Source organism: Macaca fascicularis, chromosome 4 (genome assembly GCF_037993035.2).
Source record: "Macaca fascicularis isolate 582-1 chromosome 4, T2T-MFA8v1.1".
NCBI lineage: Eukaryota > Metazoa > Chordata > Mammalia > Primates > Cercopithecidae > Macaca > Macaca fascicularis.
The window spans coordinates 162,569,435-162,593,597 of NC_088378.1; the positions used below are offsets into that span (position 1 = coordinate 162,569,435).

The 24,163-nt window shown below is 48.6% G+C and overlaps 1 protein-coding gene and 2 long non-coding RNA genes across 8 annotated transcripts; 1 reads left to right on the top strand and 2 right to left on the bottom strand.

Moving 5' to 3' along the window:
- Positions 1–22,565, top strand: TFAP2A (transcription factor AP-2 alpha). Of its 6 annotated transcripts, none has more exons than XM_045390494.3 (8): positions 1–88; positions 9,325–9,378; positions 9,522–9,759; positions 12,794–12,845; positions 14,891–15,122; positions 17,042–17,160; positions 19,044–19,185; positions 20,892–22,565. In XM_045390494.3, exons 1-8 carry the CDS (start codon positions 51–53, stop codon positions 21,178–21,180), a joined length of 1,164 nt encoding a protein of 387 aa, XP_045246429.1. In that variant the 5' UTR covers positions 1–50; the 3' UTR covers positions 21,181–22,565. The 6 variants fall into 6 exon arrangements, with proteins under 6 accessions (XP_045246429.1, XP_005554133.1, XP_005554131.1 ...); XM_005554076.4 differs by having other exon boundaries at positions 81–242; positions 9,325–9,382; XM_005554074.4 differs by having other exon boundaries at positions 81–242; positions 9,325–9,759.
- On the bottom strand, positions 3,162–5,348 carry LOC102135056 (uncharacterized). The gene is made up of 2 exons (XR_001490447.4): positions 4,600–5,348; positions 3,162–4,358 (listed from the first exon to the last, which is right to left on the bottom strand). It is a non-coding gene; the product is annotated as an uncharacterized lncRNA (long non-coding RNA).
- On the bottom strand, positions 18,010–20,656 carry LOC123572886 (uncharacterized). Its single transcript, XR_006697429.3, has 4 exons — positions 20,397–20,656; positions 19,199–19,325; positions 18,816–18,905; positions 18,010–18,501 (listed from the first exon to the last, which is right to left on the bottom strand). It is a non-coding gene; the product is annotated as an uncharacterized lncRNA (long non-coding RNA).
- Positions 22,566–24,163: the final 1,598 nt, after the last annotated feature.

Here is a 24,163-nt window from a genome sequence, read left to right on the forward strand (position 1 = left end):
GTGAGGCGCTGGGACTGCAGCTGGCGGAGTGAATTCCTGGGCCAGCGCGCATGCGTCGGCAGGTAGCAACCCAGCTCTTTATGACCAGGTGAGATGTTGGTGAGCAGGTAAAAAAGGAGGATTTGCCTAAGCGATTCCAGGGAGCGGGCCCGGCCGAGCCCTCCAGCCCATGCCCGGCGGGGACCAGTCGCCAGGAGCGCCGAGCCGCGATGTCCATACTTGCCAAAATGGGGGACTGGCAGGTACGGGGGGTTTGCCTTGGCTGGGGCTGAGGTGGGCGGAGGTGGAGTAGGGGAGGGGGCCGGAGTGGGGAGGAGGAAAGGAAGCGCCGTGGCCCAGGGCACGGGAGTCGTAGGTGAGGCGCGCGTGGCAGCGCCCAGGAGAGCTCCCAGGAGACAGCGAAGACAGGAAAAACGAGCGCAGGCAGCGGCTGCGGTGCTGGGGGCAAAGCGCGCCGCCCGCGGGGCCAGGCGCCGGGGAAGGTCCGGCGCACGCTCCACAGGTGGCCTGGTGGGTCACTTGCGGTTTGTGCTGTGGCCGTTTCCCCCACCCCCTCCCACCTCGAGCAGGAACTTGGGAGGATGACTATTTCGGAAGCGGGGAGGACGCAGGCCTGGGGTTGCGGTGCACGGCGGTGAAGGTTTCCAGCCCCCTGCGCCTGCGGCCTCACCCTAGACCCCAGCGTGGAGTGTTGGACCGGTTCTGGTGCACCTGCCTCTCTTGGTACCCCCAGGTGTCGGGAGATGTAGAATGTATGAAGAATGGAAAGGGGGCCGGATGACTGGGTCGCGGAGGCAACATGTTTCTTTGGGAGATAAAAAGTTTGCTCGAAGTTTAGCTACCAACTCTCTCCACTTCCTGAAATGGGTTTTTGCCGCCTGGGCTACAGATGACGGAGTGTGTGAATGGTGGGTGAGGAGGCAGGGGGGTCGCGAATTTGCCAAAACCAATGCCTGCGGAACTTGGCCCTGCTAGGCCGCGAGCACCCCAAGGGGTCCAAGGTTTGGCTCCTGTCCTTCCTGGGCCCGGGATTCCGATCCCGGCCAAGGAAGCATTTGTCCCGCGCTCTTCTTCCAACTTCCAGACATTTTCCCTTCGGGAAACAGCACGGCTCTGGCCAGGTTGGTGGCGGTAAAAGGCTCTGCCTGTCGCCGATTTCATCATCAGAACAGCGAGGCCCTGTTTTCGCCCCAACCAAGAGGCCTGGTTAGGGTGAGATTCTGTGTGCCCAAAAGCCCGGGGGGGACAATTCGAATCTAATGCCCTGAACTTCCCCCCCTCCTAAAAAAAAATCTGAGGCCTTGCTACTCCTGGTCGAGTTCTTTCTCTTGTTTCAGATTTAGGCCATTAAAAGTAAAGTTCTGAGAAGTGCAGTCTTCACTAAGCTACCTGGAGTTGGAGAAAGAAAGGCCTTTTGCGTTCTGTACTTTTTTCCCTTGTATTTATTACTTTTATCAAGAGTGAACTTTTATATTCTTCCCCCTAGTTAATCCTCACTAAATGGTATTTCATCCGCGAGGTTAGACGAACCTGTGGTTTAAGGACGCAAATCCGGGAATCCACACCTCTCCCTCCCTGCCCCTGTGGGCTGAAGGCCCTTCCTAACTCTCTTATTTGGAGGCTGAAGACTGGGGGAGTCCTTTCGTAGCAGTCTTAGGGTTTTCTCCTCAAATTCCAGTGAATTTCGCTGGAGAACTCCTAGGCAGTGAGAAGGTGCCTGTTGAGTAGCTTTGACCTGGGACTGGGCCTTCTGTGGGTTCCACTAAGGTTTGAAAGCCGCGAGACTGCCGCAGGAGGAGGAAGGAGGGAGCCGCGGGCCTGGCTCCTGCGGGCTCAGTTAGGCAAGTGGCTGGAGGCCTGGATCTCGGGTGGGGCGAGCGAATTTGGGGCCCGGAGGGGTCGAATCTGCTGGGCTGGGCCTGTTGGGCTCCCGGCTCCCACTGGGCATTGGCAATCGGAGAAAATAGAGTCATTCTGGCCTCTCACTGTCTCTTTCTCTTTGTGACTCTGTCTCTCACACAAATACTCCCTGTTCCCCCCCGACGCCCTTTTTATGGCCCTCACATCAGGCCTGGATCTCCGACGCCCAACCCCAGGCCTGGCGCTGCTGTCCCGGGGTTCTGGCCCTGCCGGAGCATTGACATGCAATGAAGCGACTTAGCGTGGTAATGACGCTGGCACAAATGCAGCTCGGCTGGCTCCAGAGGCGACCCTGGCGCTCGCCTGGGCCTTTCATCAGCGTCTACACCGGGGGCGGCAGTCCAGAGTCGGCAGGTCCCAATCTGCACCTCAATGGCGTCCTCAGCGGGAATACAACAACAGTTTAGCAGCCCGGGAGGGTGCGGAGCCGGAGATCTGTCCTGCGCAGGGCAGCGGGGACGTGGGAAGGGGGTTGAAATGGGGTTGCAGAGGATGGAGTGCGGCCTTCCCAAGCCCGCAGAGGGCAAGAAAGCGAAACTTGGAGTTCCCTTACGAACATCGCGGCGACGTCAACGGAGTGTAAAAACCTATGCTCTCAGGCCTAGGATTTGGCCTGCTCAGGCTGTGGCTGCTGCTGGGAGGGTGTCGGTGCCCCTGGCAGCCCAGATCCTGACTTCAAACCACTGCACTGGCGACAGGCTGGGACCGCCCTGTAGGGTCTAGCCCTGGAAAGTCGACCATTTTCTGGACGGAGGGCGGCGCCAAGCCTCCAGTCCGGTTCAGCCGAGGGATTGTGCTCAGTTCAGGTGGGGCTAGGGAGCGCCCAGAGCATGGGGAGGGCTCCCTGGGGGCTCTGAGGCCCCTTGCCAGCTCTGGCTTCTCCTTAGCTTTTTGGAGCCTTCTGCCTACTCTGCTAGGTTTGGGGAGTTCGCTGGGGTGTTTGGAGGCAGAATTCCCCTTCTGCAGCTTTGGGTGGAATGGGGAGTTCTCCCAGCTCCTGCCTGCCTTCCACCTGTGTGGAAATGCTCTCATCTGCCACAGTTCCCATCCCCTTTTAGGGACGCCCGGTGGAAACCTGGGAGGCCTGGAGGTTTTCGAGAAACAAGCCCAGATGAATCAAAGGTCCTTACTGGAGCAACTCTGAGGTGGGACCTAGTGTAGTTAAGGAGTTTGCACATACAGTAGAGAGAAAAGACAGAGGTAACTTTCTTTTGGAGGACAAACGAGGAAGCTCAGCCAGGAAAATTAATTACTCTGTATTTCATAGTGTCACATTAGGTCCTTTTCTTTTCTTTTTTCTTACTTAAAAAAAATCCCAAAAACGAAAGGGATAAAAGCCCCGGAGGAGCCAGCAGGCTCCTGTGAGGAGTCCAAAAGCCCGGACTGACCAATCTGGACGAGGAGGTGGCTCCCAGGCCTCCAGGTTGCGCGGCAGCCGGGCTCTGCCTCGCGAGCACGCCTGCGTTAGTAGCATCACCAAATCATGAAGGAACTCTCCCTGCTTTAATTAAAAAGGGGAATCTTGGGAAAACTAGAGCAGATTAACACAGCTAAGAGTCGGTTCCCGGTGATTTATTTTGATGCATGCATGAGACGGTATCTAGACTTGCAGGCACACACATGTCTGTATTTCGGCTCAACTTCAGAAGCGGGTGTGCAGTTCCATAGTTCTGTATTCGTGTCCAAGTCGCACCTAGGAAACCTTAGCCTGAACACCAAGTTGAACTGTCAGTTGGCCCTAGCTTCACACAAACCGAAGGAAAATTGTTTAACCCCCGAAGCTGTCAAGTAACCTCTTCAGGGTACAACTTTTATTTTACACGCCGCAATTAAGGGATTGCAAACCCCAGCAGAGCCACCAGAGTCGCTTGGCAGAATCTCCGACCTGGGGGAAAGCTCAAAGCCAATAAAACTCCCAAGGCGCTGCGGCCCGAGGGGGTGGCTGCCGCAAGCGGAGGCGATCCCTTGTTGGGCAAAAATTTTGGAGTGACTTCGCCGGTCTTGGTTTGGTGGTTATGTTTAATTGCGAAAGGGATAATGATTTCTAATAAAATTGCACGGGGCCAAAAGGGCAGCTCGGATCGTGGTAGTAGGGTTAAGGGAGAAGTGCTAGAAGCCGGGCCCCAGGCGTGGCGGCTTGGACTTTGAGCAGTGCCGGGCTTTGCAGAAGGCATCTCTGGAGAAAAGGAAGCGGAGAGAGAAAGGAAGGGGAATGTGGCGGAATTGGGGTAAGAGAGGTGGTGCTGGGACAGGGGCTCGCGGCGGAGCTCAAGGAAGGTTTTATCAGTTCGCAGGCTAGAGTGCGCTCTAGAAGCAAGTTCGCGGCGTAGAGAGGCCTTTATACCTGTGTCGGAGCGGCCGGCGGCAGATTGTGGTACTGGCGAGCAATTGGACTATTGTTGATATGCTAATGAGGCGATTAGGCTGTTGGTAAAGAGCTGGAAAAGGGAAAAGTTTCTACCATTAGAGGGAGATCTCCGAGCGCACACGGGAGCTCTTTCCCTTCTCTCCTCCTCCTCGCCCTTCTCCTCGCCCTCCTCCTCCTCGCCCTCCTCTTCCTCCTCGCCCTCCTCCTCCTCCTTGCCCTCCTCCTCGCCCTCCTCCTTCTCCTCCTCCACCTCTTCTCCCTCCTCCTCCTCCTCCTGCGCTCACCGCCGGCAGCCAGCACTTTGCGCTTACCCAGAGAGTAGCTCCACTTGCGTGCGAGACGGAGAGGGGCATATCCGTTCACGCCGATCCATGAAAATGCTTTGGAAATTGACAGATAATATCAAGTACGAGGACTGCGAGGTAAGCGCGACGCCGGCTCGATCATCCCTGCGCCCACAGGCTCCGAGCTCGACCCTCCCTCTCCTCCTCCTCTCCTTGCAACCAGCTGCGAAACGCGGGTGGGACAAACTTTCCCCAGCGCAGCGCCCGCCCCTCGGATTCGCCCGAAGAACGCGGGGGAGAAGCTGGAGAGGGAGGACGTGGATGCTCCCTTCTTTGGTTTCCCTACTTTGAAGCCCGTGTCCCACTTTACTCCCCTTTCTGACCAATTTTGGCTGTGCCTAAGAGTGGGGCGAAGAGAAGAACATGGGCTTTTGAAGCAATTGCTGGCCACTGGGCACTTGCCTGTGCACTCCTCGTGTTATCCTCATCGAGATTCTGAGGGCCCAAGTCACCAGGAACAGAAAGGAAAGAGAAAACTCTTCTCTCTTCAACTTCCTCTCCGATCTTTAATATTCCTTCTTCTTTCTATTCATTCATTCATTCTTTCTTTCTTCCCCCCACGCCACTTTCTAAAGCGGTTCCCTTCTCGGCTTTAGAGACGGGCCCCCACACTTCGCTGTGATCTGGGCTGCATCTTACTGTAAGCGGGTTCAACTTAAGACCACTCTTTCCAGCTGCGGGGCTCGCTCCAGATCCTCTGTGGTTCAAGAAGTTCTAAGTAGCTTCTCCCTCTAAGCTACAGGATCGACGCACTCCACGGGGGTGTGTGGGGGTGGGGTGGGGAGATGTGCCTCGCCGAGCCTGCTGGCCGCTGGGTACTGGAGCACCAGCTTCTGCACCAGCCCAGAACGACCGTGGGAATCCTTGCGCGGCTGCGGACCACCTCTGGTGCCGCGAGCCCGCTGGGCCGACAGAGCGCGCCGCTTTGGAACCCATTTTAAAACCTAGAGTCCCCTGAGCTCGCCTTCTTGAGGCAGCAAGGGAGACCCTAGCGCTACCGGTCCACCCGCAGGAGGCGCTGGGAACGGTCACAACCATCACTGAAATGAGCAGAGTCCGAGAGCGGGGTTGGGGTGTGTAGGGCTGGAGATTCCCTAAATAAATAGGTGGCAGTCCCAACTTTTGCTGTTTTTTTTTCCCCCCTTAGTTTTTGGCATTTGGAGCTGAGAATGTTAGGCAGGAGGTGTGCAGGCGCAGGGGCGGAGATCCTGACTTCACTGGAAACCAGAAATTGGGTTTATGTGAACGATGTGTCACCCGCTCCCTCCTCCCTTTTCTTTCTGAAGACTATTTTAAATCTTTCTCCTTTCAGGCCCCCCATCCCGGTAGATGGGGACGGGGTGACATCCCACGGGTGCCGGTTCTTCTCTGGTGGGTCCTGTCGCGCTGGGGGAGGGGCGCAGGGACCCCGCGTCAGACCAGTAGCTTTGTTTTCGAGGCTGGGGGCGAGCTTTGCGGGCAGGGAGGAATGAAACTGAGCCCCTCAGTCTCATAGGACAGTTCACACTGTACTGGTCTGGGCTTTGGCTGGAGGCTCGGGCATTTCACTTTCGCAGAGGCCGAAACCCAGCTCCAGGTGTGGGCGCTCTCGGCGGGCGGGGTCCGAACCTCCGAGCGGCTCTAGGCGCCGACTGGGTGGGGTGGGTGGCTAGGTGGGGGATGAACTTGCACCCATAGAGGGATCCTGTGGGGGCAAATGTGAATGCGTGTGTAAGCGAGGCAAAAAAGATAAGAAAGGAGAGAGAGAGGAGAATAAAGTCAAAGCTGTTTCCACAACTTTGGCGGCGGCGGGCAAGCGCCGGAGCGGGGATTTCGGGTTTCGGAGTTGGCTTGGGGCAGTCTGATTGTGCCGGGGCTCTGCAGGGACACGCAGAAGACGAGGTGCCGCCTGTTCTAACAACCTGGCGGGTAGACTGGCAAAGGCAGCACGCCTGGAGAGCTAGTCGTGTCATCTGGGGGGGCGTCAGGCGGGAGTGGCCCAGCCAGTCGGACGAGTTTTTGCCGGGAGCCGCGAGCCCGTGCCAGCGGCGCCCGGGCTGGGCCGCCTAGCGTCTGTGCGCGCCCCGGCCCGCATCCCGGCTTCCGATCCGGAATCCCCGGCCCCAGAGAGCCGAAGGCAGAGCGACGGTGGCCCGGGAGCGCACGGTGCCCCTGTCCGAGGAAAGCTCAAGAGGAAGCCGAGAAGAGGGCCAGTGCGCGAGAGGGCCGGTCCCGGGCGGGGCGCGGGGTCATGGAGGAGCCGCGCAGCAGCGGGCAGCTGAGTCCCGAGTCCCAGACTCGGCTGCGAAGCGGCGGAGCCGGAGGCCAGACAGGGCCGGGAAGCGCCTGCGGCGCCGAGAGCCCCACGAGCGCCCGGACGCGGTCCCCAGCAGCTCCTGCCCGCTACGCACGACCCCCGCTGCATCCCGAGGTCTGCCCCAGCCTTTTAGGTCTGATTGTCCTCGCTCGCTTCCTCTCCCCTTCCCCCTCCCCCGCGGCCTCCCCCTCCGTGCGCTCTGGCTGGGCCCCCTCCCCCTCCCTCCCTCCCCCTCTCCCTCCCCCTCTCCCTTCCTCCCTCCCTCCCTCTTTTCCTCCCTTCCTCCTCTCGGGCTCTCCCTCCTTCCCTCCCTCCCCTCTCCCCACCCCGGGCTCCTCTCCCTCGCCCACACTTTCTTTCTCACACACGCACGCAGACACATTCTCCCTCTCTGCGCTCTCTCCTTCGGTCTCCCTCTGCCTCTTTCTCTTTCACTTTTGCATGCCCTGCAACCTTTTAAAATGTTGCCCCTTCCCTGTGATTCGCCAGACGCCGCGCCGCGGCCCCCCGCGCGCTCGCCCGCTCCCTCTCTCGCCCGCTTTTTGTCTCTCGTGCTCCCTCTCCCCGCTCCGATTTGCTACACTGAGACTCCAGTCAATGGACTGCATTGAGAGCCGGCTCCGGCGCGAGTTGCCTCTCCGCTTCACGCTCGATTTCCAGGCATTCTTCCCTTATTAAGTATTCGTGTAATATTAATAGTCATGAATATCTGCTATTAGGAGGCTCCAGGAACGCTGCCCAGCGCGGTTATTAGAAGCTCAAGCGAAGCCGCCGCTAAGAAAAGAGGGGGAGACACGGATTAAGGAACACGCACGCACCCACACACTTACACATACTTTTTCCTTTTTCCTTTTTTGGGGTTTTTCATTTTTAAAGAACTTTGAATCATAACCAGTCGCGGCAGGATAGAGACCGTGGGTTCGACCAGCTGAAGGCGCCGCGCGAATCGGTGGTTCAAGTTCGGATGGATCCGAGCCGGGCTCCCGCGCTCCGGGGAGCGTCGGCGCCGTGACTGGAGTCCTGGGTCGCGCGGGGCTCTCGGCGCCTTTTGTGTGGGGCGCGCTCGGGCGGCGGGGCAGCCGGGCGCTCCAGGCTTGCTTGTTTTTTTCCACCCTGACTCGTTACCCCAGACTCTTCGCAGATGTTAGTTCACAGTTTTTCAGCTATGGTGAGTCCCACCCCCACCCCGTTCCTGTTTCTTTAGGAATTCGATTCTGGAAACCTGGTGCCGTGGAGCTGCCCGAAACCTCGGGTTTCACGCCCAGCTTTCCTTCAGGACACCCCCTCCATTTGCATCCCCCACCCCACCTTCCGCCTTTCTCTCGTTCTTTTTCATCCCTAAATCGAATGCATTACCTCCTACCCCAGTCCCCGCTCGACCTCTCCGAGCACGCAGACCTACCTCGCCGCTGCTTCCCAAGGCGTGTTTTTCCCCACGTTCATCTTGATTTCCTTGCGTCTTCACTTGTTCCCGAGATGTTCTCAACATTTGATGCTTAATCTGTCTGCAGGAAAAGTGCAGCCCGGTGTGCCCCCTACCCTCGGGGCCTGCGGCTGAACCGCCGAGGGTTCGCCGTCCCTGGAATCAACTCTGTTCGCTTGTTTTGCAAGCGAATTGCAATAGAGAAACCTACAGTCAGGCGTTTCTTCTGCCCTTTGGGGCTGAGGTGGAAGGGGCGGGGGGCCTCCGCCCCGGGGTGCACCTCTCTCTTTTAAACCCAATAAGGCTGAATCTTTCTATTTTAAACCTTGACTTGACCTCCCCCTTTCCCTATCCAAACCATAAATCGACTCTGTCGAGAGAAAGGCTCCTAACTGAGGAAGCGGAAAAGACAGACCCCGATCCTGCAGTTAAAACCTTCTTTAAGCTGGTAATTTAAACGTGTGTTTTCGTTACAGCCCCTCTGCGAAATATGTTTCTATTTAAATAGTTATGAAACGGTAATAGTCTTTGAACGTTTATGATTTTTTCTCTCCAAATAAATACAAGATAATAAACAATAACGCAGTGGCAGACAGGTTCAAATAGGGGGAAAAGAAAAGGCCGCTTCTGCTGTTTAGTATTTAGGAGGAATTTTAATTTTGCTTGAGAGAGGTTTCACGCTGCAGTGTAATGGGCTGTGTTCCAGGAGACCCTTTGCTATCTCTTCCCCTCTTTGAAAGAAACGCCTGAATAGTCTCTTGTGCCTCTACATATACAGTTCCTCTGCGTTGTTGGAGGGTCTGTTTCACTTGAGGGTATTTCCTGAAAAGAACTTAGAGCTGATTTTTTCCCGGCGGCCAGCCAACGGGAACGGGGGATTTCCCACGCAGGCTTGTCAAGTGGATTTTGTGTGGATAATTGTAGCTCGACGCCTGATTCCTTGTTCTTTACCTTTCCTCTCGCTCTCTTCTAGGACCGTCACGACGGCACCAGCAACGGGACGGCACGGTTGCCCCAGCTGGGCACTGTAGGTCAATCTCCCTACACAAGCGCCCCGCCGCTGTCCCACACCCCCAATGCCGACTTCCAGCCCCCCTACTTTCCCCCACCCTACCAGCCTATCTACCCCCAGTCGCAAGATCCTTACTCCCACGTCAACGACCCCTACAGCCTGAACCCCCTGCACGCCCAGCCGCAGCCGCAGCACCCAGGCTGGCCCGGTCAGAGGCAGAGCCAGGAGTCAGGGCTCCTGCACACCCACCGGGGGCTGCCTCACCAGCTGTCGGGCCTGGATCCTCGCAGGGACTACAGGCGGCACGAGGACCTCCTGCACGGCCCACACGCGCTCAGCTCAGGACTCGGAGACCTCTCGATCCACTCCTTACCTCATGCCATCGAGGAGGTCCCGGTAAGAGGCCGCGCGACCCGCGCGGGAGAGAACACAGCCCCCTTCTCGCCTACCCCCAAAAAGGATACCTGGAACATAGAGTCGGTGGGCCCGGGTACTCCCCAATATTTCCTTTTAAAAACATTTTATTCGGGGGCGGGGGGGGTACGTTTTGAGGAACCACACAAAGTAGTTGCGAGTTCTGCCCCAGAACAATGGTTCCTGGAGCTCCCTCAAACAATGCCTGCATTACCATTTCCACCAACACAGATAAATCAGACCAATGTCACCATTAACAATATCTTCCTCTCGACGACAGTAAACTGTCTCAATTGCTAAAAGATCTACTTCCACCGCTGAGTCTGGCGTGGAGATCTCTCCCTGTCCTGGGAATGATGTTAAATGCAACCAAAAGAGCTCATTAAATGTCCTCAAAATGTAAAAGAAGTGTAAAAGACATACTAAGATCATTTTAACCGGATTTTATAAGCACAAGTGAAACCTGAAAGTTATGTGTACACCCTATCCTGATTAAAGAAAAACTAAGTAGCAAATCCAAGCAGAGGGACATTAAAATGCAGCCTTCTTCTCTTCCTAGGGGTGCTAAGTGGTGACCTCATAAATCATTAGCTGGGTTCCCAACGCCTATCAGAGCCTGCTACACCCCATATTAAATTAAATGTTTTGAGACTATTGGGTAATACATTGAGTTCTAATTTAGTTATCAATAAATGCAGTTTAAAATAATTTCTAAAGAAGCATGGCATTAGCACATTTACTATTTACAATGCAAACCAGGCTATTGATAATTTGAAAATACTTTCTGGAATTAAACCAGTACCTCTGCTTCAATTCTATATATTTATGGTTTCCTCACAACCTTCCTGAAATGGAATTAGAGCAAGCCAATAATTTTATTAAAGCTGTAAAGGCTTCTGTTAAAGCTGCTTTTCTTTGGAGAGGAAATGTATCTGGATGTGATTTTTGCTAAAATGCTATTTCAAATTACTGCATCAAATATTGCAGCAGTATGTCCGTTGACAGTTTAATGATTACTACATTAGATTGTAAGGAAAATGGTCAGATGAACTTACCTGCTTGCTTGGTGAATTTAAAACATTATTTAAGTTCCATAGGAAAATAGAAAATTTATTACATCTCTCATTTGGCCCAGTTAGTCACTGAAATTTGTTGGTTATGTTTAGCAGCCCTTGCATGGAAGGCAGGAAAGTAGGCACTTGATCTAGTATAAGGTTTAGTGAGCACTGTATGTCTGTATGTGTGTGTTCATACTTACATGTTTTTAGGAACTGATACTTAACAGTGCATTGTTTTGGAAGTGAGAGGAGCACTAATTTATATAAGAGCAATTTAAACATGAAATGGGAGTTATGATCGTTTTAGTTCCCTTTCCCAAAGCACTCTGAATCTTTTCCTTGCTTCTTTGAAAAGATTTGAATTGCAAAATAATGTTGCAAGCTTTTGGAACTACTGTGAATTAGAATTGCTCTACTTTGCAAAAATTTCAAGGTGAATTCTTAACACCTGTATACTCACTGTGGCAAAATTGGTCAGTACCAGAAATTAACCAAAAGACGAAATAAAAACAAGGAAACCCAGTTGGTGTTCTTCCCTCTTCCTCCCCCATCTTTTAAGAAAAAAATTCTTTCAAAGGAATTTGGGTCAAGAAAAAGGTTGTTTTCAATTTTTTCCCATTGCTGCAACAGTTAACCTTTAGTAAGTATAACTGCTAAATATTTAAGAAAATCAAATCGATGGTGAAAATTATTTAATCATTAATATCTCAGTGGGGTTTTAAACTTAACAGTCTTCCCTGTATGGACAAGGTCTAGAAATAACACAAATAAAAGTATTATGCCACACTACATTTACTTTATGGGTTTAGGGTGCATGCATAAAGGGATCATATTTCCCCATATAGTTAAAAACACAAGAACTGCAGCAGTAGTCATTTCTGAACATTTCTCAATTTAATTATACTTAAATCCAGAAGCACTTTAGGCAAGTTACAAATGAGAGCATTGAGTATAATAAAACCTGTAATAAAGCAACTTAGTACCATCCACCCGGAATCATTGCGATCAGGCACAATTAACAGGAGCATAAATCCAAGACAGAATGGAAAATGTTCGAATCAGTATTATTGTTGGACAAAGACTAGAGAAGGAAGTAATAGTTTTTTAAATGGTAATGCCTGTGTTTGGTAATGATTGCAAAATCTTCTATCTCAGCAGCCCTGGTGCTAATTTGTAAACACAGCCAGACATTATATTGCCTGTCAGTTTCTGCATTAGAAAACATGATTTCATTTTACTTTCTAATCACGTTTTGACTCCAGCACACACACGTATACCCATCCATCTGTAAAAAAAAAAAAAAAAAAGAAAAAGAAAAACACCCCACACCACCAACAAACCTGCTGCTAGACAACAGGAAAGCAAGCTCAAAGGTTTTTTGTTTTTAATCATTTTCATATTCCTGTCACATCCAGGCTCAGGCAGTAGTCTTTCTAAAAATTTATTTGGAGTTTTCCATAAAGGTGTGTATGTGTGTTTGCTCTTTATTATACTACCTAAACCTTTTCCAACACTCTCCTGTTACTTCCGCCCCTGTCATTTCTATTGTGTTTCCCTGGCTTTCGCTGCCTGAACACTGGAATTGCTCAATTCAGAAGCCGCTGAGGCGCCAATCTAAAGCTAGGTACATTTCTAAATGTTGAACTGACTTGAGAATGATTAGGTGCTCCAACACTTGATTTAATTTCCAAAGAAAGTTTTATTCCTCATCTCCACGCCTTTTAAACATGGATCATTTGCTGGAGGAGGAGAAATTGGCCATGGGCGTGCAGTGAAACCTCTTGAGTTGCAAAGCCCCAAATTCCAATAAGCCAAGATGAGATGTTTACATATAAATGTCATTATACGGGAGGGGGAATTTTGATTCTGCACCTTCCCCTCCTCCCATCTTGGAGGGAATATTCATTTCCTTTTGTTTTGATTATACACTTACATCCATGTGTATCCTTTTGTTGCAGCACGTAGAAGACCCGGGTATTAACATCCCAGATCAAACTGTAATTAAGAAAGGTAAGCCATTTCCTTCTGCATTCCAAGCATGTCCTTACAGGCAGAGTGCTATTTAAAAGAACTTGCAGAGCTGTGTTTATTTTTTCCAAATAGGATTTCCTAAAGGCTCAGAATTAGCAAATAGATAGGCACAGAACAGCAATGCTTAAATAATCAGCTTTCAGTATGTTGGTAATGCCAACAGGCTAGCTTTGTTCTGACTCATGATTTAACCATTTAATTTAGTTTAATGATATTTGGACAAACACACAAAATGTACAGTAGTGGAACTGATTTGGAAGTGGCATTTCAATTTTGAAACAGTTTAATAGTTTAATCCATTGCGTGGATGAGGGTTAAGAAGTGTAAAATGCTAAAATAGTACAAATAATTTAACATTAATGTAAGGACAGATGATAAAAAGCACTCTTTAGCAGAGGGGAAAAAAAATTCATGTTCTTCAATTTAGTTTCTTGTTAGATGTTTAAGGGTCTTGGAACTTTGTGAATTAGGTTAACAAAATTTTAGCTTTTGGTTAAAATTAGTATCTTGAAGATGTGAGGATTATTACCATACTTGTTCAGAGCAGAAATTGTTAGAAAAGTGTCAAGTGATTTGAATGGATTTGTAATTTGTATTGTGTTTAGTGAGTAGAAATAAAGTTTACTGAATTAAATGCTATTCACTCTTGGTAGCAGCTTTTTTTTGGTTATGGTGGCAATGTTACATTTCAGGATTCTAGGCACCACCAGAGGACGATGCTATATAAAACTGTTCTCATTTCTAACCCCAATCAGTATATTGTTAGCTAGTTTAAAGTTTCATTTTTGCATCTGTGAAGTCTTTGTCACGTCAAATTAGATGTGCAAGGGATAAATCTTAAGAGATGCTCTTTCCAAGTCGACATGATAATTGGCTCTTTTATTAGTAATCTCTCAAGAGTTCGTTTAACTCCTATTGTCTCTATTAGCCTCCCCAGAGCTATTAATGTCACAAGTGATCTATCCAAAACCTAGAGCCCCCCACCTCCCTATACGTCTAGCATATCCCCATTAAAGAACGCATACGGAACACTGATGAGACTGTGTGCACATTATGTCTCCAAATGGAATTTTGAAATACAATGCATACTGTACTTAAATGACTGTGGATGCATCTGAATTACATTGATGCTGAGAAACGTAATGCATTAGTATACTTTCTGCAGGTCTTCTATTTTTTTCCTAACAATGGTAGTCCAACAATAAAGAGCTTATGGTTTTAACTAGGAAGTATATATATCCACTTTCCCCATAAAGGCGCTTTAGCAGAGAGGAGCTATTAATATTTACTTAACAAAAGGGCACATTGCTATTATTCCACTGTAGGCCTCTTCTTCCCTCCCCACTCCGCAGTTCAAAACGGGCCTTGGAATGGATCTCCAAAACTGAGACGTTTTCAAAATTGAACATAGGAAAGGGCCTATTTATCAAAAAGACTGGACGTGTGGTGTGGACAACAAAATCCACCACTTCCCAGCGTGATGCCTCAATTAAAACGCTCGTTTACAGCGTTTAGCCATCTAAATTCTCGGCTGATTTTAATAATAGGTCTTTGAAGCAGTTTTTCCCCGACACTAAACCCCTCACCCAGCAAAACCCCTGAAGTACAAGTAACTTGCTCTCGGTTTGCAAATGTAACTCCCTCTCTGAACCCTGAACCCGTGCTCCTGGACCTCATCTGGGGCCCACTCCGCTAGGATGCTCAGAGCCTCAGGGCTCACCAATTTCACCACCCATCTCTAGAGAGCACCTTTGACGGCGAAGGGGAAAGGGTCAAGGCAGAAACGCTGGCCAGGCTGGCTGGGGGAGGGCAGGGCCGCCTCCAGGCCGCCGCGTGAGGCAGGGAGGGGCTCGAGGCCGAGGAAGGGAAGTAGCAGAGCCACAGAATTTCAGAGGCGGACGGAAAAGCGGGGACTGTGGCCCAAAGCCTGGGAGCCGACCTTGGCCGGGATGAAGGCCGGGGTCGGGCAGGATTTGGGGGTGATCCATGACGCCCAACACGCGGCCTCCCCTCTGTCTCCGCAGGCCCCGTGTCCCTGTCCAAGTCCAACAGCAATGCAGTCTCCGCCATCCCTATTAACAAGGACAACCTCTTCGGCGGCGTGGTGAACCCCAACGAAGTCTTCTGTTCAGTTCCGGGTCGCCTCTCGCTCCTCAGCTCCACCTCGAAGTACAAGGTCACGGTGGCGGAAGTACAGCGGCGGCTCTCACCACCCGAGTGTCTCAATGCGTCGCTGCTGGGCGGAGTGCTCCGGAGGTGAGGCCCGGCACGGCCCCGCCCGCCCCGCCCTGCGGCCGGGGGAACCACTGCGCTTGCGCCGCCGGCGGCGGCGGCGGCGACGCAAACCGGCCTCGCGCCGCGGCCCTCCCTACGCGGGAAAGGGAAAGGGGCGGAGAAAAGAGCGTAGAGCCAAGTGGGCGGGATCGGGGGTGGGGGCGGCGGGCGTTCGGCGCGCGCCTGCGCTCTCCGCTACCTTCTCGCGAGCGTGTTTTGGTGCGCGCCTCGTTCGCTGCTGCGCGCTCGCGGGGTCCTCCGCCCCGCCCTCCTCCTTGCGCAAGCGCAGCTCGCTCCTCCGCGGGCTCAGTCCCGGCCGCTGCAGCCGCGGGGCGCCGTGCAGCCACCTTTTTTCCTCTTCGCGCACACCTTGCAAGCCCAGGAAAAGTTCCTCTCAGGCTCCTCGCTTTGCCTTACCCCACTGAGTAGGGTCTCCGAGGATAACCGGTCGTGCCTTGGATAGGGTTTTAATAGAATGGTTTTTAACTAAAGGAAGAGAATGGTGTCCTCTTGAGTCCACACGCCATGCCCCCCTTTCGCTCTCACCTCCCGACCCCCCGTACTATAGGCGTTTACATATGATGATGATTCCATCTTACTGGGGCCCTGATGTGTGCCAGGCTGCGTGCGAGCATGTTTACGTGCATTGTGTGTAGTCACTACCAAGGAATGCATCTGTTACATACATGGCCAGGGATTCTTACCTCACCCCTGCGAGGTCTGAGGGATCCATTTAGTAGATAAGATTCTATAAGGGTCAGCAAGGTAAAGCACCTTCCCTCAGGGCAGGTTTCTCCCTGCTGCGGGCTTCCTACCCCTAGGATTCCACCGCACGTTGTGAATTGTGGGGCTTGTGTTGAACTTACCCGGATAATAGGTTTCTTCTCTTTCTCTTTCTTTAATAATACTGAGAACTTCATTGTTTTGACGGTTATTCATTTACCTATCTGTTTATGGACCCGCAGTTCCGTTCTAGTGGCTATATTCCACACAAAGCCTATAAAGATCATTTTTTGGAAGGTTTTAACATCAGCCATTCTAGTATTTTCTTCCTCCTGCACAGTCATTTTGCTTTCCCTTTGTAATCTTTCACTCACACAGATCTTTTCCTTGCCCTCTGCTTTTTCCTTCCCTTCCCCCATCCCCAATATTGGAGACTGTTTACCTAGGGGAGTATAATCTAATCCACACAATTAAAGAGCACTTGAGTAGGGAATAAAATCTGAAATTAATTAATTTGCTGTTTTATTTAAACAATTTATCTTAACCACTTTCTGATTATGGGATTCTATTTAGACATCTGTTTAGAACTGCCTCCATTGTCTCTGAAATCAGTGAAACTTTTAAGGGCTGATATCAGCCTTTGACATTTCCAGTTAGGCTGGTGACATGGCACGTAAACAGTTGGCAAAATGAATTTCCCTTTGGGGCTAGAGCCAGAGCAAGAAACGTGAGTGATGATAACTTTGGTTACTCGGAACAACCTAACAGCGTATCTTGCAAAGACAGTTTTAAAGACCCCATTGGGATTTGTGTGATTGTAACAGCAGGGAAAATATACAGTAATCAGTTGAACTCAAGAATACCTCAAACCCTAGAGATGGGGCTGTGTTTGTTTGTTTGTGGTTCTTCTTTAGAGAGTTGGGAAATCAGACCTTCCAACCTGCCACAAGAGTTGCAATAATAACTGAACTGAACATAGGGGGTGCTTTACAGTTTAACAGGCGTTGATCTCCTGTGAACTTTCTGTACTATTCCTAGGTTTCCCCCTTTAAATGTCTTGGGGCCAAGCTTCTCAGTTTTTGAAAGCACATTTTAGGAAGCTTTCACAATGATTTTAATGTGGTGCACAGCAACCCAATGTTTTCTAAATCCCTTTCTCGCATATATTTGTGAAACAGGGCGAAGTCTAAAAATGGAGGAAGATCTTTAAGAGAAAAACTGGACAAAATAGGATTAAATCTGCCTGCAGGGAGACGTAAAGCTGCCAACGTTACCCTGCTCACATCACTAGTAGAGGGTAAGCGAATCCACTTGCTAACTAGAAGGAAATTCCTTGGAAAATGGATAATATTTAGTGGCCAGATGTTTGGTTGTATTTTGTGTCAGTTGGGCAGTTTCATCTTTGCAGAGAATATAGCCAGATGTGAATGGAATTCTTTCATGGCAAAAAGAAACATTTGCATATACTCCTATACCTTCATCCTTCTGCCTTCTTTTCCTCTACCATAAAGTTACACCTCCCCAGCCTAATTCCGAGCTAAACAATGCACAAGTTTAAGAACTGCATATTCTCCAAGTTTCTCTCTCTTTTAAAGGGCTCAGCAGTAAATCACTTAAGTTATTCTGACATCTGCATTTGAGAAATGCGTGACCATTACTTCCTGAATTAATTTGGGAATCTTTGACCTGCGTCCTGATTTAAGCCCATCCTGAAAGCTCAGGGTTATGTGCCCTTTCAGGTTTTTGTTTTCCAAACATATGCTCCCTTATCTCTTTAATTGTGCTTTTCTCTTGGAGAAGAAGTGAGCAATTTTTGATTCTGGATTGTGTGGATATGGAAAGATAAAAGAAATATAAGCATTGCAAAAAGTTTCTCCTGGTAGCTTTAAACACACACACACCCTTCCAAATGCCTCAAAACAAAAAGCCAACCCTTATCCTCACTCCCTGCTCTAGATAACTGTCACCAGAAGCCACTCACATTCCTGCTGCCTCTAGATTAAGTTTTTCTGATACAAGATTGGCCTAGGTTTTGGTGTACTGGAATGAATCTATAGCTCTCCTGTGTTTTTCTTTGTGTCCTATTGTAAATGTCTCATGCTAACAGGGGAAAAAAAAGTTACTTTAATCACCAGAAACTAGCATGTATATTTAAAGAAGTCATTTTATTTTATTTACATCTTGTATATGAGGAGATATATTATAATTCAATTTTTCTAGCTTTGTAAATTATGTTTTAAAATGTTTAAAACCGTATATTTGAGGAAGAATCCTATGAATTCCTTTTGTTGATGATGTCAGAGATTGGTAGTAATATAACTTTAGGAAATCAGCAATTGTTCAGTGCCAGAAACTCAACTACAGTAGCATTACATTAAAAATCCTAACAGTCCATAGAGAACCCACTATTCATACTCCAAAAGAATTATAAGCCAAGAAAATGGTAGTGGTGGCTTAGGGTGTAGCGTGGAGTTCCTCTGGGTTTGGGGGTTGAGTTCTGTAGCAGGGAGGCAGTTTCTGGAGAACTGTTATTGTTTGTGATCCGCTCCATTTTATGGAAACAAGCTCTGCGGAGAGGGCTTTGATGCTCTAATTGGCGCATGCGTTCTTCCGGAGCTGGAGCTAATGGCAGGAAGCCCTGCAGTAAAAACCAACTGGTTCAGGAAATTAAAACCAAAGATTCGAAAATCAACAACACAGACAGACTCAGTGGAGTGACCCTCAAATCCTCTTGGTTAATCGGTTTGGATGAACAGATAATTTATGTGATCAAGTTAAAATGTAACCCCTCAGTTGTTCCCTTGCAGAAAAGCTCAAGGAGTAATTATGAATATCATTTGTGAATGTATTGATAGGTGTGAAGTTGGAATACAATAAGCATTTTAAAAGAGAATTTGGAGACATGTCATTTAGGGTGGGGGATGGGACTGGAGGTTGGTGGATGGGATTTACATTTTCAAGTCTTCTTGGCCCTCTAGGAGAAGTGGTCATTTTTCCTGATAAATGCATCCACCAGATCCTATAGAGAAGGAACTAAAATGCCTGAAATGAGAAAACAAGTAGTTTGTGTTTCCTGCAACATCTGGGGTGAAGGGAATTAGGGAGTTGGTAGTGGGGAGGAAGTTGGGATCCCCACTCTTCATTCTCTCACACTGGCTCCCTCCTCTCCCCTCTTGCCAGGAGAAGCTGTCCACCTAGCCAGGGACTTTGGGTATGTGTGTGAAACCGAATTTCCTGCCAAAGCAGTAGCTGAATTTCTCAACCGACAACATTCCGATCCCAATGAGCAAGTGACAAGAAAAAACATGCTGCTGGCTACAAAGTAAGGCATTTACCTCTGCAGGGTCCCTGCGTCTGGTTGTCAGGAGAAACAAAAATCGTTTTTGCTCTTCCTTCTCCCTTGTTTTCCTTTGGTGTTAATCAGCTTTGTTGCAGTTATAACACTGTCTTATAAACCGTGGTCTATGTTAAGGAAGAAATACAGGTGGAATTGTTAGGGTGCTCCCATCTTTTTCCTCTCATCTGTCCCATTTTCTCTTTTTTTTTTTTTTTTTTTTTTTAAATGAATGTGTGTGGGAGTGGCTTGTAGGAGGGGTTTGATTGAAGTTGAGGGTGGATTTGTAACTATGTTGTTTCAGAAAGACCAGAATCAAATCCTCAAAGGTGTAACAGGCTTACCTGTATCAGTTTTTGTCTCCTATCAATATGTTCTCCAAGGGCAAAGATTAAACAGTGGCCTGTAAAATGTGCAAGCCAGAAGCTGTCCTAGTTTCAACCTTAATCCGTTATTCCATTTCTTACCTTCCTTTCACAACCCCTTCTCGAAAGTGCCCCACACACACACACACAGACCCACACCCCACAGAAGTTTTAGCCCACAGGCGAGAAGTCAAATAGATTTCAAAATGGCCCAAGTTATATTCCCTTCGGTGCCTGGGCTGAATAGCCTTCTCCAGGTGGTGTGTGAAAAGAAAATGACTGTTTTGATATGTTTTCTGGAAATTAAAAGGCTTGTTTGGAAGCCCTTAATTATCAAAGTTGATGTCACAGGAGGGCATGGAAGCAGAGGGCAGAAGCTGAGGCCTTGGGTGGGACCCTGTTTCTGGCCTGGGGACATCAGCTGGCCTTGGAGAAGGGAGCCAGCCCTGGCTCCTCATTCATCCCCCTCCCCAGCCCCCCAGGCCAGGCTGCTGCTGCCCCTGGAAGGCCCCAGCTAGCCCTTGCTTCCCAGATTCAGGGGCAGAGCTTCCTGAGTTCAGGCCTCATCTACCTCTGTGAAATTTCAACTTTTGTCCTCTTCCCCAGGCTTCCTAAGCACACCCATCTTCACAGTTTCCCTGCAGTATTTTTTTGAGCTATGTGGGGAAAGAGGAGGAATGGGAAATTGAAATGTGTTTCTTCTTCCCAAACACTACTTTGAATTATCTCCAAGTAACAGGGTTTTTTTGTGTTGGCCTGTTTTGTTTTTTTGTTAATTGTTTTTTAAAGGCAAAGTAATCCCAAGTAAAGTTTTGTCTTTCTATCCAAATTCACCTGAATTTGATTTGAAAGTGAATGAGTGGGAACTTCATTCTACAAACTGCTGCTGAGGTCTCTAGAGGAGCAGGGAAGAAGGTCTTTATGACATTTTGAATAGGAAGGCCGATGGCTGCAGCATAATGTTGGCAAGATGCTCCCGTTTCTGACTTCCGGTCTGCCTGACTTCTTTCTTTCTCTTCCAATGTTTGCAGTGGTTTCCTATGTCTTGGATGTTTGGTGTGAGGGAGAAAGGTGAGACTAGAAGTTTAACATATCTGAGAGGAGAGAGAGAGAGAGTCATTTGTGAAGATAGGAAGGGCTTGCAGTCAAATAAAGAGAGATGGTTTCGTGGTCACTGAAAGGCGGCTGGGTCTCCCACCATGTGGCCACCCTGTCTGTCTCTGGGGCCTTGGGTCATGTCAGGTGCTGCCTGGATCCCGCAGAGGGGGCTGCCGGGTGCTGCCCAAAGTGGAGCCTTATGTCTCTCTCTCTGCTCCGCTTGTGCCGCAGACAGATATGCAAAGAGTTCACCGACCTGCTGGCTCAGGACCGATCTCCCCTGGGGAACTCACGGCCCAACCCCATCCTGGAACCCGGCATCCAGAGCTGCTTGACCCACTTCAACCTCATCTCCCACGGCTTCGGCAGCCCCGCGGTGTGTGCCGCGGTCACGGCCCTGCAGAACTATCTCACCGAGGCCCTCAAGGCCATGGACAAAATGTACCTCAGCAACAACCCCAACAGCCACACGGACAACAACGCCAAAAGCAGTGACAAAGAGGAGAAGCACAGAAAGTGAGGCCCTCTCCCGACCTGTCCCTCCCACGCCTCACCAGTCCCCGCGCGCCCACCCACCGGCGGGTGACAGCTCCGGGATCAGCAACCCTTCCTGCTGCTGCTGCTACTGCTGCTGCTGCCGCCGCCGCCGCCGCCGCTGCCCTTGGGTCCCCCTCCGAGTCTCCGGAACTGCTCTCTCGACTGTCAGTGGGGTAGCCGCTCCGACTCTGCGCCCGCCTCGACTTCCCCACCCGCTCCCACACCCCTGTGCCCTCATGTGGAGCCTAAGAGAACAGAACAGGCCGTGAAGCCAGCAGAGAAACGTTCTGCCGAGTTTGTGAACCCCCCCTTTTTTTTTTTAAACAAAACAACAAATCAACAACAGCAACAACAAAAATTTAAAACTTTTTTCTAAAAAAAAAGTAAAAATAAAAAAAATTATATGCGCTTCATGGGACTGAGTCACCACCTTCCCTTACATCAGTTCAGATTGTAGCCATACTTTAAAAAAAAAAAAAAAAGCCAAAAGGATGATGACAACATTTTTATCAGTATTGTGAATAAACTTGAACACAAATACACGAAGTTCCATGTCATGTCTTCAGTTGTAGAAGTTTTTCCTCTTTAAGGTAAAGCGACCAACTTGAAGTTTCTCTGGCAACACGATTCGCAGTTATATAAGGGAATCAGTGTTCACGTCTCTGTATATATTTATTTATGTGTAATTTAATGGGAATTGTAAATATGGTGAGTCTGTTTTAAGCCTTTTTTTTTTTTATTTATCTGATCTTGTTTACCTCTTGTTTAGTGGGTTTTGAATCTTCCCTATTAGTTCTTCATGTGGTTCATGGTACTGATTTAGAAATCCAATGTTTGGGGGATTTTGCTCTCTGGGATTCATGAATTTAGCCCTGTTGTAGCATGTTAAAGATGACAAACAACTGGACAAATTTTTAAAAGGTAAAATAAAATTTTATCTGTAATTAGTATTATTACATTTAGCTTTTCATTGAATTGAAAGAAAAAAAGTGATATTGGACCCTGGAAAGATTTTTAAACTTGAGTGGTTTGATAACCCTTCTATGTATTGTAGGGAGAAAAAAAAAAGTTTATTTTATTCCACTGTCCTCACTTAAAGGCATCATTTGAGCAATAAATGAATATTGTCTTTAAACCAAGGGTTAGGGAATTTTCCTCTCTCTCTCTCTATCGCTGTCTCTCTCTCCTCTCTCTTTTTGTTCAAAGAACTTCAAACATTTGAGACCACCTGGTATTCTGTATTTTCACTGGCCATATTGGAAGCAGTTCTAGTTGCATTGTATTGAGTTGTGCTGGCAGTAGTTTCCATGCCTGTCAATGTATCATAGTCCTTTGTTGCCCAGATAAATAAATATTTGATACGCTTTATGTCGATTTTTTTTTATTCAGTGGCTGTCTTTACCCAGGCGTATTTTTGTTCTTGGCAGTATTTTTTATTCAGTATGGTTACAGTAATTGAGTTTAACTCTCCCTTGGCAATTGCTCCTTGCAATAAGCAGCTGAACCCATTGTTTCCCTCAAGTATAATAAAAACTTACTTTCAACTTGGAGTTCAGAGCAGGGTATCATTTAGATATTCCACTGAGTCTGTATTCAGACAAATGACACAATAAAACCCAATGTATTCTTTTGGATAAAAGATTGTACTGCTAAAGGAATGACATACTGTCTTTTCCTTACTAGAAACATTAATTTTATTTTTAAAAATAAAGTTTTATTTTATTTATGTTGATCCTTTAGGTTTTCATTTGTGTTTTGGAAACCAAAATACAAAATCTCCAGGACCAAATGTTAAGGATGACAAGGAAGATGGAGAAGAGAAGAACAGAAGAAGCTTCCCCCCAGCAGACGCCCCGCCTAACAGCGCCCCCCTTCCCCTCATAACTGCTTTGGAATTTGTCTCAGAGGATAACTGAGATTTAAATTGTTAGTTCATTAGCACAAAGGAAATACCGACTTCAACCTTCACTTGCTTGCTCAGGCTACTCGGTGGCTAAGACAGGCAAATGAGCTCAGACCAGCTCTAGTTTTCTGGTGGGAGAAAAGGAATAGTGGCAGAAATATACATGGAGCAGGGAAAGAGAGAGCAAATTGTCTCCCATTTATTTTCATATTTTATTTAGAGATGAATTTACTACTGTGCTGTTCTTCAGTAGCTCTCGAGGTAGAAAGGGGAGTGGGAAATGATGTTGATCCCTGGAATCTTTCCTGCTTGCCCCCTAAATGCCAGCCCACCCCTTCCTATCACCACAGGGCTCCTCTTAGGACCTTTTAGAAATACAAAACGTTCTCTGAGGTGGGGTGGGGAGGATGGGGGAGGGCTGTGAAGCCTGCCTCTCCAGACCTCTCCTATCTGTCTTCTACAATAAGAGGACTGTGTGCTGAGCTCAGAGAAGGAAGGACTTCCTGTGCATAAAGATGGCGAATCCAGAGCTTTTGTAAACTGATTTGGAAATTCTTTGCTTTGGAAGTGAAGAGGATTTTTAACAAGCAAAAGGAGGTGGTTAACTGGAAGGTTTCGAGGAAAGGTCACAGAACAAGTGTCTAGGTAGACACACTGGTGGAGATTTCACTTTTGTGCTGTGCTCTGACATTCCGAAGGACCAAGGAAGCAAAGCATTAGAGAGTGTCCATTTTGCAGCCTTTTGCTTTCTAATCTCCTTATGGAAGGCAGTGTAAAATCAATCTCGACAAACGAACGAGAGTTGGTGGAGTCTAAATTCTATTTTCCGAAGCCAGAGAATTCATAACAATGGTGGGTTTAAAAAAGAATTCAAATGGAAAGTGTATTCTCAGAACGCAATGCGGCAATTGTTTTTTAAAGCGGTTATTTATTATTTCCTAGAGAGACTGGTTAACTGTAACGTAGATGTAACAAAATAATGAGGCGAATGAACCCTAACTGTACATACTCTTGACAGAAATGAAATGCACACAGCATTGTAGCAGGTGAAGTGAAGCATTGT

Coding starts and splice junctions, on each gene's coding strand:
- TFAP2A (XM_065544447.1), top strand. CDS start 6,863: ATGGAGGAGCCGCGCAGCAGCGGGCAGCTGAGTCCCGAGTCCCAGACT. Junction 15,123..17,041: donor CTGGGCGGAGTGCTCCGGAG/GTGAGGCCCGGC, acceptor TTTGTGAAACAG/GGCGAAGTCTAAAAATGGAG. Junction 19,186..20,891: donor AACATGCTGCTGGCTACAAA/GTAAGGCATTTA, acceptor CTTGTGCCGCAG/ACAGATATGCAAAGAGTTCA.